At 34.8% G+C, this 14,427-nt stretch overlaps 1 protein-coding gene across 4 annotated transcripts; it reads left to right on the top strand.

The window, feature by feature from the left end:
- Nucleotides 1-541: 541 nt before the first annotated feature.
- On the top strand, nt 542-14,087 carry LOC124167350 (ubiquitin carboxyl-terminal hydrolase 3-like). Of its 4 annotated transcripts, none has more exons than XM_046545351.1 (13): nt 542-1,098; nt 1,178-1,240; nt 1,433-1,531; nt 2,829-2,976; nt 4,466-4,669; nt 5,463-5,624; nt 6,533-6,760; nt 8,041-8,218; nt 8,579-8,717; nt 9,603-9,721; nt 9,815-10,008; nt 11,286-11,326; nt 12,450-14,087. In XM_046545351.1, the coding sequence occupies exons 3-13, from the start codon at nt 1,441-1,443 to the stop codon at nt 12,572-12,574; spliced, it is 1,629 nt and encodes a 542-aa protein (XP_046401307.1). In that variant the 5' UTR covers nt 542-1,098; nt 1,178-1,240; nt 1,433-1,440; the 3' UTR covers nt 12,575-14,087. The 4 variants fall into 4 exon arrangements, with proteins under 4 accessions (XP_046401307.1, XP_046401306.1, XP_046401305.1 ...); XM_046545349.1 differs by having other exon boundaries at nt 543-1,098; nt 1,384-1,531; XM_046545350.1 differs by having other exon boundaries at nt 542-1,240.
- Nucleotides 14,088-14,427: the final 340 nt, after the last annotated feature.

The raw sequence follows: 14,427 nt of genomic DNA, 5'->3' as shown, positions 1-14,427 counted from the left end.
AATGTTAATTATTGAATGATATGGTAATTGATTAATCCGGAATATCTTTACTGTGAACATGGGGACTTATTGATGACAGTAGTCCGCTCTTTTAATGTGGATTTCTCTAGCATCGCCTCATGAATAAGTTTTCTACTATTTTTGGAAATTTTTAAGGAAAGTGAAAGGTGTTCGTTAACCTTCTACTGTTTCATCTTGCGGTTCGGAATTGAAATTAGTAATGTAAATTAAGGTATGGTACGGGATAGTGGTAGTATATTTTTGCATACGCTTGTGCATTGCTTCGGCTGGCTCTACTTCGTTAGTGTGATAACTTCACCACGGTCAACGGAATGGGTGCGAGTATTTAGCTTGAAATTAGCATTCCAATGCAGTTAGATTTTCAATTTGAATTCATTGACACAATAATCAGAGTACACTTTGCGCTAGGGCACTCAACGTTCATACAATTAACAACAACGATTAATTCGGTTGGTCGTGCATTCCGCGTAACAGATACAAAACTTTTTAAAAGAACTTAACACTTTCCCCTCAATCTTTCATTAGCATATTTTATACCTTGATTAAGTGTCGTCCCGGAATTATGACTTATTATCTTAATGATATCACGGATCGTTGGTGTCCAACACTTCATAACCGAATACTGCGTCCGTGAACGAGTGTACGGAAAACTTAGCAAGTGGATAGGAAATGTGACTGGTGGCGTCAAAGAACATAATTTGGCTGCGATATTATATTACTAGACGACTTGTAGAAAACGCAGCCTCTCCTACAGTTACTCTTGTACAGTCAGTATCAATAGCGTCAGCGGAATATCAACACTCCTCGACTTATCGCGATCCAAGAGCAGTTTCCTTCGACTCATCCAAACAATAAGGAAATCTGGGTATAATAACCGGACATCGTGGCCACGCCAACGAAAATTTGATGTTAACCTTCGAGTGGCAAGCCAAGAAAATATCCAAGAGCTGTTTCCGGGAGGGTCAATACCAAGCAGCTACGCCGAAGCTGAATTTCAATTAAACCTTGATCTTCGATAAGGCTCTCATTGAATTTTTCACAGATTTATCATTCCAGATTTAATATTCAACGGAGCACGTAATTATTAAGACAAGTCGCAGATGAAAACATATATACTGATAATTTGCACTTTCTGAAGTACTTGCATTTTCAACAGCACAAGGACGAACTAAAAAGAGATGCAGAAAACGCTATTGACTGAAGCGACAACTAGCGAGTGGTAGGTTTATTCCGTTGCCCACAAATTGGCGAAGGGTTCCTTGACAACATTCCATTGAATTTCAGTGTTAACCTTAGTTTCATTCTCAGTTTCTCAAGATTAAATATTTGCTTTAATTATTCTCGGACTATGTTCGTTAATAGCTCTCTCCGGAAGCTGTGAAGCCGCTCTGTTTTATGGTTTTTCTGACAGCTTTAGTAATGGAGTGCCCCCACCTCACGGACAGTGTTAAAATAGATAGTGTGCCTCAGAAAGGAAAAATCGATGAGACTAAGGACTGGGAGTGTGCTGGTATGGTTTATTTAAAAATTGTTGTAGTTTTAGTATTAGCATATTCCCATTAATTTTTATTGATTTGCATGAAACCCTTGCAAGTTGTAAATCAATACCCGACGAATGTCATAATTAGGCCTTTCTCGGAAGATTTCTTCCATCTCTTTGGAAAATATACCATGATAACCTGAAATTTTGCCTAGTTTTCTGAAAGGATCTGATCATTCTCAATTTATTGTCGCTGATTCGTTTGTAATGTAGGGTGCAGTTATTCATTGATGCTTTTGTTGTCGGTAATGTTTTTTTTTTTTGCTTTGTGAGGTTATTGTTTTGGCAATAATGTGGTCCTGCTTTTATTCTAATCATAACTTTTTGGGTATTAGATAATCTTTACGTAGTATAGAACCACTAAGTCATGTATTTTCGGCGAAATGATGTTTGTTATGAGTGCAGTTGTGTTAATTACTTTTGTTGTTTTTCTTGATGTTTTCTACGAATGCTCATACGTATATATATGCTGCCAATCGTTCACCCTCTTGATGGAACTAAAAGTATTTTAAATACTAAAGAGTTAAAGTTTCCACAATTATGTTTCGATGTTAGGAATGAGGTAGGTATAGGTTATTTTTTTTATCTCTTCTTTGGCTTTGATGCCCTTTAGAAGTATAGCTTGATTTATCTCATTATGGTAGCGGGACAGAAAAATCTGATGTTCACATAAGATGAGTTTTTTTTCTGCCAGGCAAACATTGACATCCATTGAAAGTTTTCTCAGTGTTTAAGGAGTAGTATTCACTGACCATCTTTTAATTTGCTATTTTACGTCCACATCTGCTTCGTAAGAGGTTAAAGTCATAATGTTTATAAAGAACTGTCATTGAGGTACCGCCGTAATTCTACCTCCCCTTAATTTTATGATATGTATCTTTAGATCTAGACGTCCAAGCTTTTTTGAAATTAAAACTAGCGAGGGGAAGGAAAAAGTTACTTAATTTCCCATCATTATGTCACATCTCTTATTTTTATCATTTGATATGATGTAAATATTCGTTTGATGCAAATGTATTTGGCATTAGGCCATAGAAAACTAAGTCACAAGTGTGAAGTATTTTAAACTGGATTTTGGTTCATATAACATCATCATATGTATTTTGGTCATCTTGTGCTGCTTTTTGTAATGCATGCCTATTAACTTTCTATTCTTCTAAGCATTTCCCATGTTTACTAGTCTTGCCTTTCACTGTTACTAATGAAATGAATTTATGATTATGTACCTATGTGGAAGTAAAAATATCCTTGCCATTTTTATTTGCAGTTTGTTCGACAACACTGAGCCCTTGGTTATGCCTTCATTGCGGAGAAATTCATTGTGGTAGATATGTGAATGGCCATGCTAAATCCCATTCAGACATCAGCGAGGGGCATAATGTTTGCATGGACTGTGTAAGCCTAACAGTTTTCTGGTAGGTGTGACCTTCATTTTGCTTCCTACTTATGTTTCTGGGCCTTTTAACATCAAATTAGGTGGATTTTACAATGTCATGTCAGGTCCTTATGTCATGTACTTAAGGTTATTTATATGAAAGAAGTATCCTTTTTATGATAGCTTAATTGAAGCTCCAAAACTAACCCATGGAAAATTTTGATCCTTTGAGCATAAGCCCCATAATTAACCCTCTAAGGAAAAATGAAAAATCACATTTATGTTAATTAGTGTGGAATGAAATTACTTAGGGCAGTTATTAGTGTTTTATCTGAACTACATATATATATACTATATATGAACAATTTGGCATAATTATCAAGTAATTGGAAGCTAAAAGAGATAGATGGGGCATTTTTACGCAATGAAAATTTGCAATTATGTAACAATAATTATATATATTTGTGTTCAATAATAATATTCTAAGAAAGGCCATCAGTTATTTTCATCAATTTTTAACATTAGGTAGTTTGAAGGTTACTCCTTCAATAAAAAAATGAAAAAAGTAGTACATACTTTGATATTTTTTTGATTAATGCCTTGTCAAGCTGGTCATGTTTTCAACCAGATTTGTTGATTCACTCCTCACAAATGAGAGTTGTATACTCTCTGGGGAAAAAATCAAGATCCATTCTACCTAGTATTCAAAATAGATAAGTAGTGCTCACGAGAGGTATTGTTACATTCAGTAACAGGTGGCAGAGTCAATAATTTGTACTTCTATTAATTAAAATGTATCGAAATGCCCATTGCTTGATACTGGGAGTGGTGGGTGATAAAACTTGTGTAGGATGTTTGTGATGGCAGTAAACACGATTGTATGGCCTGTGAATGTGAACGTAGTGTCATTCTTCTCCCAAGATGCTACAGTGATTTTAGTCATCCACCAGTTCTTCTAAATAAACTAACACATTGATGTCCGTAATGGCGATTCTTGAACACCTTATGTCTTTTCAATTGAATCTAATATTTACTCTGCCTGTTTACAACAAAAGTATTTATTTCCTCCAATGTTACACTCGCAGGGCCGGCCTTAGGGCGGGGCGACCGCCCCGGGCCCCGCTTTGGTGAAAAAAAAATTAAAATATACATTAGTTTTGAATAAAGGTATCATAACGGCGTAATTACGAAGTCTGAATTTGGGGGGGGACACATACTTAGCCAGAGAGTGGTAGGGGTTCAAAATACTCGAGTTTGTAGATGGGGTTTAGAGTTTAATATTGTAAGTGAGGGCCTGCTAGGGCCAGCCCTGTACACTCGAGTCCAGCCTTATGATTTCTGCTTGAATTAAACTCCATCTTACAAGACTGTTTTGTCCTTATGGTTGTGACCTTGTGGGAGAGACAGATATTATCCTAGATATTTTAGTTCAATTTCTTGTATATTGTAAGTTTAGAGATCAAGTTGTAATGCTAAGTTATTGCCTTTTGTCTAAAATTACCTCTCTTTTCATAATTTTCCTCAAATAGTTACACTTGTGATGAGTTTGTGATAAACGACACGGAAAATGGTCTTCTGAGTAAAGTTCGACATAGCTTGTGTCGATCAGACAACAATGAAAATATAGAAAATGAGGATGCACAGTCATCAATTGGAGATAGTGAGTCCTGGAAATCTGATTGTTCATCTAAAGATGCCTCAGAAAATGGGAGGACTCTTCGTCCAAGGAAAAGGTAAAGAGATGGAGAACTCATTGTGTACTTTGTACTTTTCAATTTTTTTGCGTTGTCAATGTGATACCTCCACTGCAAGAATGCTCAACAATTGCCCACCGAATAAAATCCGCTTATCTAGTAGCCCATCTATACGAAGCAGTGTTCGGAGCGTAAACGCTCATCTCCTAATCTCCAACCTTGGAGGGAGCCAGCTGAGCAGATTCGTATTATTGGGCTGCTAGATGAGCGGATTTGATTTGGTGGGTGATTGTTGAGCATTTTTGCAGTGGAGGTATCGAATGGTTTGTGTTCAAATTTTTATTATCTTTATTGGGTTCTAATAGGATATTGTACATCATATACATGTATAGTCATTTTTTTCAATAATGAATGTTTTTAATGTGATACAATGAATAAATTTGTTAGAATAATTTTATAATCAATAAGGATTTGTCATAAGCAATTTCTAGCTCTTTTGCTGATTCCATAAAATTGCAATGTAATAAACTTGGAATGTTAACTTCGCTTTGAAAAAAAACTGGTAAGATTCTAATGAGAGTCAGACGAAAAATCCATTCTAACAATTATGTGTACTTGAAAAAAGTCTTCATGTAGATATAAATTACCACATTTTTTCCGAGCTTACGTGGTACTTGATGGACAATTCCCTTGGCTAGTTTTCTAAAAAAATTGAGAATTCTTTTGATATTTAGATAGTTTCAAGCTCCTTAGCTTAAGTTTGTGTACATCAAGTAATGGTTAATTTAGTGCAGAGGATGTTAACAAAATTAGCCTTTAATTTATATTTCAGGTCACATTCTCTGGACAGTGGAGGCACAGAAAATATTTTGTGTAAGAGAAAGAGGGATTTAAAGGTAAACAGTGGGAATTCTAGGTTGAGAGAACGGAAAGTAGTTGGTCTGAGAAATTTAGGAAATACGTGCTTTATGAATGCTGTACTGCAATCACTAAGGTAAAGAATTACTTTGTTTTTTTTCCTCCATCTAGAAATTTTAGGGCTATTCAAGTATTATATGAGAACATCTGTGCCAATTTTATATGTATATTTTTTTAATTTATTTATTGCTCATTCTGTTGCTCATTTTCTGCTGTTTGAGCTCCTTATATAATCTGTTGGACTTTGAGCAATAACTATGTGTTTGGGTTGGCTAACCTTGATTTAAACCCTTCCCTCCCCTTATAAATTACTATAAGAAATACTGAAGTGGCCCCTAATTTCCTATACCTTTATTATTAGTTAATGTAATGTTACACTGAGTAATACAATTGCTTTGAAAATTCAACTTTAATTATAAAAGCGCTTCTAAAATGCTTCACTACATGCATATTTTTTTGAAGACATACTTTTGATCTTTTTACCATTTTTAGTATGTACATTAGCATGGAGTTAATTTTTATAGTTACAAATTATCATTCAACTCAAAACCTAATTAATTGTATTATTTTATTCATGAATCGTTTAATATCTTAGTAAATAAAATATTTATCTTCTTTCTCTACTTTAGATTACTCATAAAACCATCTTTCCAATGTTTACTTTTATTCGTCCTCATGGCCCCAGCACTGTTTTATGAAAATGCACAAATAATTGTAAAGCTGATGAAATACCCAAGTTATCCAGTCAAATTTGTATGATAGGTGTAGTACAAATGAGTGTGACATGGTAGTAGGGTGTAGTATTTGTTGTTTGTTCACAACATCATTTTTGTTTGAAAAAATAAAAATCAATTTTGGTCAACTAAATTTTGTCATTTCTACTCTCGTATATGGTATCTTTGCTTTGTTAATCACTAACAGGCGGATAAAATTAACCTATTTCACAACATTGATTCTTTATCGAGATTTTCTTTTCTTTTTCAGTAATATACAAGAATTTTGTGGGTACTTCAAGCAGCTACCTTCGTTGGATGCTGTGAAAGGAAATGGTCGACGAGTTTATCATTCTCGAAGCTATAAGGAAATGGATGATGCACTCATGACTGAAGAATTGAGGAAAGTGATGATTAGTCTTAATCAGGGGGGAACCAAAGGAGCTATATCCCCAGAGTCTCTCTTTACTGTAATTTGGAATGTTGTACCTCGTTTTAGGTAAGCCTTTAATTTGGTCTGCTTTATTTGTGTTTTTGTAATGCTTTGATTACTTCTACATTTGGTATTGATAAAATGATATCCCATTAATTGAAAATACAGATTATATTCTTACTAACTATTACTGGCACTGGGGTAGTATCAGAGATGTAATTATTCTATGTTCATTTTATCTTTGTGGGTGAGCTGGTGTGGCTAAAGCAAGTGGGGGTTAGGGGAGTGAAAGTTTCTCAACCTGGGTATTTCCAGTTTCCAATCAGCAAACAGAAGGCATGGCCTCAGTCAGTCACTCTCGGACCTCTGTCGAGTTAATATCAAGAATGTGCTCATGGAGAAGTGTTGCCAAACCTCACGCCTTCTCCTTGTATGTCTTAAAGTATGCCTTTCATCAACAGTGCCTCATTCAACATATTAGCTGACAACATAATGGGCTTCTGTGGAAGGATTATCCTCAATAACTTCCTATGGAGTAGGTATATTGTCACGGTGACTCACTCATTTTCAGGGATAAAGTGAGCCGGCTATGTACATTTGGTTAGGTTAAGTTAACTCCACCACTCTCTCTCTCAGTACCACCCCTCCCCCATCAGCGAGGCCCTACGAGTGTGTCTAGGCTCTCACGAAAGCTCACCTGCAAGCATAAATTGAACAGATTATGATATAGGAAATCTATCAAGGAGAATGTTAGGGGTGTCCAGGAAAATTGGGTGGGAGCAAAGGCTGATTAAATGGTCAGGGTCCTACTCACTCTTAATTTTAGAAAAAATTTCTGTTAAGTTTCAATCATCCATCCTAATTTAGTGGTATTCCCAAATGAAAAATCAAAAGGTGTTGATGATCCAATCATGATTTAATTCCCAATAATATTTTCTTTGTTATGCTTTCTCTGCATCTTTTGCTCCTCTCATTGAAAAACTTACTGTTTTGAGATCGTTAAGGGTAGGAAAAAGAGAATTACAATAGCTAGGAAAAGGAGTATTTGGCTAATGGGCTAACCTAGTGAATTATATTCTTCATTTAATGCACATATTAATTAATTTGGTGATTAAAATTAAATAATACTTGCATGTTTTTTCCATATTCATTTGAAACTACAATTCTCATTACTCTTTGGTTGTCTTGCTGTTCGAGGAAAATGTCCGGGAGTTAAATTCTCTTTTGAAGTAAAGATGGTGGATGTATAAATTCTAGGACTTAATCATATTTCAGTTTACATTTCATGACCATTGTGTTACACTTATTGCAATATGTTACTGAATTCTATTTTAATTTTTTTCCAGAGGTTATCAGCAACAAGATGCTCATGAATTTCTTAGGTACATGCTGGATAGGTTGCATACGGAACTTTTGCATCTTCTACCAGGCTCAACTCTTAGGGATAGTCAGTATATTTCTTTGGGGTACAAGGGAAGGTCTTCAATTGTTTCCAGTGTTTTTGGAGGAACTCTCCAAAGTGAGGTAAGATGAACATGTTATTTTGAGAATAAATTATCCTTAATATTGTCTTTTTCTCATATGTTAATTATGCTGAAATGCTGTCACTTATTTGATTTAACCCCAGCAATGAGTTTTACAGCTGAATATGAATGATTTATTTTCAATTTGTTCATGGCTGTGACTGAAATGCAATGAAGTGTATTTATTTATAATTGATACATGGCAACTGTGAGTGTGATCTGTACCTTCAATATTATTTTGAAAAGGAGTTCCAAATTAGTTTTTAATTTTTTTGTGCTATTATCATATCTCCCATGATAAATCCCTTGTTCATTATTTAAAATATTTATTGTTGCTGAGGTATATTATTTTTCTTTACAGGTTAGCTGCCTTAATTGTAGTATGGAATCCAAGAAACATGATCCTTTTTTAGATCTATCTTTAGATATTCCTGATAAATTTTTAATCGGCAAAAAAAGTAAGGAAAATGAAGAAGCTGTCCCTCCGTGCCATGTGTCAGGTATGTAAGTCTCCATTTAAGTAAATTATTGAAATGGTAGTTAACTTACATGTGGCATCATGAAAGCCAAGAAGGTGGATCTGGTATCTTCTTTTCTATCTTATCTTCACTCTCCCATTAGCCTGTTTTATTTCCTTTTCCAATAGATCAGGTGTTAAATCCCTCAGGATACTAGGATTGTTAATCACAGGGAGAATGCCTTTCTAAGACCATGAGCTAGTTGAAGACAATGACTGGCTACTTTTCACTAAATCTATGCAACTGTCTCTACATGTTCCCAGTATCTAGTTATCTCCCTGTGCCTTCCTCCTATGTTCAATGTTTTCCTACTAAGATTTTGCCTATCATATGTAATCATAAATCTATCAGATCTAAACCTTTCTTTCCCCCCTCTTCAATGCTTGTGTATATGAATGCAGGTGTCCAAAACTTGTGACTAGATCAAGGTATTGAGCACAAAAATTAGTCATCAAATGAATGTTTTCCTGTGGAAAATCGAAATTTCATCTGACAGATCCTTTACTATGTAAAAATACCTTCATGTTCACTTGAACTGATATTGCTGATGACCGCATATCAATTAATCTCTTTAAAAGCCGTAAAATTTCAACTTGTTTTGCTGGAAGAAATTGAAATTTCAAATATGTTGTTCAAGTATTCAAAGAACTTAAGAGTTTAGTATTTGCATTTTTAAATGTATCATTTTGGTTGAAAATTTGATTTTATACCTTGGTCTTTTTAATTAGTATGTGCATTGAAGTTAAATCTTGCCTTTTGAACTTGAACCCTTTTGGAGGATGTCTCTTTACCTTTTAAAAGATTATATGTCTATAAATATCTTTTTGTAATTGACAAAACAGTCATCATGATTGTTTTTTCTTTCAGACTGTTTGAGTAGTTTCATTGATGTTGAAGAGCTTGCTGAGTCAGAGCTTTATTATTGCAATAACTGTAAAAGTAAGCAGCGGTCTACTAAAAGATTTTGGATCCGGAGATTACCTAATGTAAGTGATGCAAGTGATCTTTTGAATGAAGATTAAAAATTTTCTATGGGTAATTTTTCCTGTGAAAAATTATTTTCTCTCCTTTCCTTCCAGGTTTTATGCCTCCATTTGAAACGTTTTAGGTGGAATAACTCTTTCAGGACTAAAATCGATTCATATATATCATTCCCAGTGACGTCGTTAGATATGTCAAAATACATGATTACAAATTTACATGAAACAAGGCGCTCAGGAGTTGGTAGTAATCTCTATGATTTAGCTGCTGTTATAGTTCATCATGGATCAGGGTAGTGTATTGTTTACTTTTATTCTCTTTTTATTAAATTGAATCAAAAGTAGTTATTAAATTATTCATTTTCTTTAAAAATTTAAGAAAAAATATTTTAAACTTAATCATTTAATTAGATCTGTTATGTTGCTGACAAGGAGAGTGTCAAAAACTGGGTCTCAGATTTCAATTGAACTTTGTAGTGTTGTAGTCCAGTGGGAGCTGTCCAGGAATCACTCCCCATATGGGGTTATATAACCAATAGTTTAAAAAAATGCTATTAAACATTTACAGGCCTAGAATATACCCTTGGAATCAGGTCTCAACCAAGAATGAAATGTGGACTGGTGGATACGGTGTACAACCCTTGACCAGATGTCCCTGGATTGATTCTCAAAGTCGACAATTTTTTTCATAATTTCTTTTTGCTTTTCAATTTACAGAAGCCTGCTATTCATCATTATTCCCATGATTTTCCCTCAAAATTTTGTTTTTCTTCTTGGAAATCTTTCTCTGCAATGCGGTAGTGTCTGCTGTTTTTCCATTTTTTTCACATGGATGCCTCCTTTCAATTATGTTATTTTTGTGTTGCAACATGAAACATTTTTACGTTGCACATGCATTTGGTTTCCTTTTACGTTGCAATATGGACTCAAATCCTTCCAATTCAAGCCTAATTTTTGGAATTCAGTCAATGATTCACCTGATTCCAAGGGTATATATTAGGCCTGTAAATGTTTAACTGCATTTTTTGTTTTAAACTATTGGTTATATAACTACATATGGGGTGATTTGTGGACAGCTCCTGATGACCTGCAGCACTACAAAGTTTGATAGAAATCTGAGACCTAGTTTTGTGACACTCTCCTTATGAGATGCGTATTCTATTGGTAGTCATGCTTTTTAATAATGTTTTTGCAGTGAGTCTAGTTGAAGGGAAGGAGAATTAATGGATTGACTGACTGTTTCTGAAGTCATTTGGTGGTTATTTACACTTAATGCTATAACCAAGTGAGGGCATAATACTTCTTGAAAAATAATCAACAAACAATCAACTCAAATATCGGCATATCCTCCTAAGAAACCATCACACTATATTTTTGTAAAAAAATCTTTTTTGACTGGGAGTGCATGTATTTATACTTTGGTGCATAGGATGCAGTTGTAGAAGATATTTGATTTTTTCCATGGTTCAAATAGTTGAAAAGCCTCACTTCTACCATTTAGATCATATTAATTGATTTTTAGGAAGTATTGTCTTTGATTAATGTTAGTGCTTTTTCTTTCTTGTTCCAGAGCTGGCTCTGGGCACTACACAGCTTTTGCAATTAATGACGGTAAGCCGTATTTGTTATATCCAGTTGGAAATATATTGATATGAAATGGATGTCCTCTCCTTAGAAAATTATGTTTTGCATAAGAGCTAGAAGAAATCTCCCTCTTATAACCTGGTTCCATACTGTTGATATATTTCCAACATTTACTATCTATTGCAATGAAGTTAAATTTTTCTCCTTTTTTCTACCAATATTCCATTTGTGTGTAAAAATAATTCTATTTCATACCCAAATGTGAGACTCATCCAGTTTGCCAATGTTCCACTTTTAGCTTAGCCATTTTACGTTTCCATCTAAGTTTACCGGCTAGAAGAATTATGTAGGATTTGTATTGAAAGAACTGATGGGAACCAATCTTTTCTTCATTATTTGCCCTTTTTGGGGATGCTTAGGGATACTGCATCTTCCCCCTGACTGAAGTTTGTTTTATGTTGGATTATCACGTATTTGTTATTGAAGAAATACATGTGTTTTCTTACTATTTTGTGCATCCAATATCATCATTGTTAAGAATGAATATTTGTAAAAGTTATCTGAAAGAAATGAAAGTTGATAGTTAATTTCACCTAGTATTTAAATTGATAAATAGAAGTGTAAAAAGAAGAAATAACAGCAGCATATTTGCCATCATGTAGACTGTGGTCATCAGTATGAGGAACTTGTTTCATGGCATTGGCATTTCTAATTACAGCATAGTATGTATGTTCAATTTTACCTGGTTGTATATAGTCAAAATGCGTTGTAATAATGAATCATTATTGCCCAATGTTTTTTACTTTTGGTCAACCGTTCATACTAAGATTTCCCTCACAAGCCAGAATAATATGCACTCAACACTTGTGTATTTGAAAACTAGCTGACCTGGAAAACTTCGTGCCGCCTAACAATCAATGAGCAGTGTAGATTAAGTATTTATATTAAAATAAATATATGAATAGGGCATGCAAGTTATCTTTGCAGGCTATGGGTTGCGTTTACCTGTTTCAAATTATTTTATTTGTACATCCTCCTCCGGATAAGTGTTCAAGATGGGAAATTAATTTAGGGCATAAATGAACTATTATTGTATGCATGTGGGTATATGATGCATTTTAGAAATAAAACCATCCTTATTTGTTTACAGGGCAGTGGTTCCATTTCAACGACAGCACAGTGAAACCTACTGAAGATGAAGTTGTGGCCAAGTCAAAAGCATACATTCTGTTTTACATTCGTCGTGAGTTCAGCCTCCCACGTATGAATTTGTGACGGTGATACTTTCCATTCTAAAGCAACTATACACTAAATGTACTCTTTGTCATCAGTGAAAATACTCTTATTAAATTATGGTATTCAGATTGCTTGGGTGTGAGATCCAGCATTAGTGGTGAAGTTATTGGGTTCAGGGGAAGATATTGTGCTTCAGTCAAACTTACTTTTAGCTGGAAGTATTTTTTGATATTAATCAAAGTGAGAATTTGTGTATCTAATTATCAATGTAATTTTTCAGTCAACCTTCATTTTTCTGGAGTCAAAAATTGTCAGTGGCACTGATGTGTGGTTAACTAAAACTTAGCTTTCTTGATGATGTTGCACAGAGCTGTTTTGAGGAGAATTTTTTTTCAAGTGGATCCTTTTGATATCATTTTCATTCTGTATATACCCTTGATAATCAATTTTTCATCTCAGTATTTATATCACCAAAAATTTTCTCAATTTTGAGCTCTCACAAACTGTGACCTACATCCATGTAATATAATGATATTTCAGCTACTACTGATTTGAAGAAACTTCCCTCTGGACATACATAATTTTGAATCTGCAGTTTACTTTTAACGATAACTGCTGGTAGTTTTTACTGCTAGTCAGAAGTGTTATTAAAGGATGGTGTCAAGTTTTCTGCCTAACATTAACTGCAAGATCAGATGTGAAAATGCAAAGTTTAATTCCACAGAATTTTTGTGGGACAGGGAAGTCCTATAAAAATTCCGTGGAATTTATATAATTCTACGAGGAATTGGCCAAGAATTTCATTTTTTTAATCCAAATTCCTCAGTCGCCTTGCTCACCATCTGGTTTAAGAGGGTGTAGTTTTGGCAAAGAACTTATACTATTTGAAATAGGTCAGTGTCTGAAGTTATACTGCGGTGGGCTATGAGTCTTATGACTGATGATTTTAAATGGGAGAGCTGTTTGTCTTATCCATGCCTAGAAAATTCTTAACCAGAGATTATATAGCTTAGTCATTTCATAATTACTGCTTAATAATTATATCTTATGGAGTTTGCACACATTTTTTAAATTATTGTTTCATAATTGATTTTACCACGTGTCAGATTCTTTTGAGCTAGAGGGGTAGATTAGTTTTTCATGGTCCTGGACGGTATTTAATAGCTACTCACATAGGAAAACCATGTTTTTAAATACCATGTAAAAGAATCTTTGTGGTATTGGTGGATTAATAGGGGATCACTAGGGTCATGACCCCCCCCCCCCACCAATTTTATCAAAAAAATTTAATATTAGTTCAATAGTTTTTGTATCCTTGTAAAGGGGATGTATATGCAAATGCATGTTTAAGAAAGATTTTGTGCTTTCGTGCATGGTTACAAGTCTCAAACATGAGAGAAGTTGTATTTTTCGTAGAGCAAAACACTCCTTAAAAATATTTTACACGGGAGAACACCCCTCTCTCCCTCCCAAATTTGATGCTGAATGAGCCCCTGCGTGGGGAAGGGCGAGGGTCCCCCCCAGGGCTGGATTTTCCTATAGGCTAGTTACAGACTTACAAAAAATATTGGGGGGGCCCTAACCGGGGATCTTGCCCTGGGAAATTTTATAAGTAGTGAGTTTTAAGTTTTTTAAGCATTTTTGAAGAGTCATATGATCAACATTAGAACACTGATAACTCGAATCTTGATATCTGAACACTCCGGGGAAAATCTACAAGCCTGACACATTATTTCCTCACACCCATAACGAATTTTTGAGGGGGCTCGGGCCCCTTCAGGCTCCATGGAGTCGGTGCCACTGCATGATAATATCACTTAATTAATTTCTTGAATTATTGGGGGGGGTCCGCCCCCCCCAAAAGAATTATTGAGGGGGCTCGAGCCCCCTCA

The sequence above is a fragment of the Ischnura elegans genome, chromosome 10, assembly GCF_921293095.1.
Source record: "Ischnura elegans chromosome 10, ioIscEleg1.1, whole genome shotgun sequence".
Lineage (NCBI taxonomy): Eukaryota > Metazoa > Arthropoda > Insecta > Odonata > Coenagrionidae > Ischnura > Ischnura elegans.
This window is presented reverse-complemented; position numbering and strand designations above follow the sequence as displayed.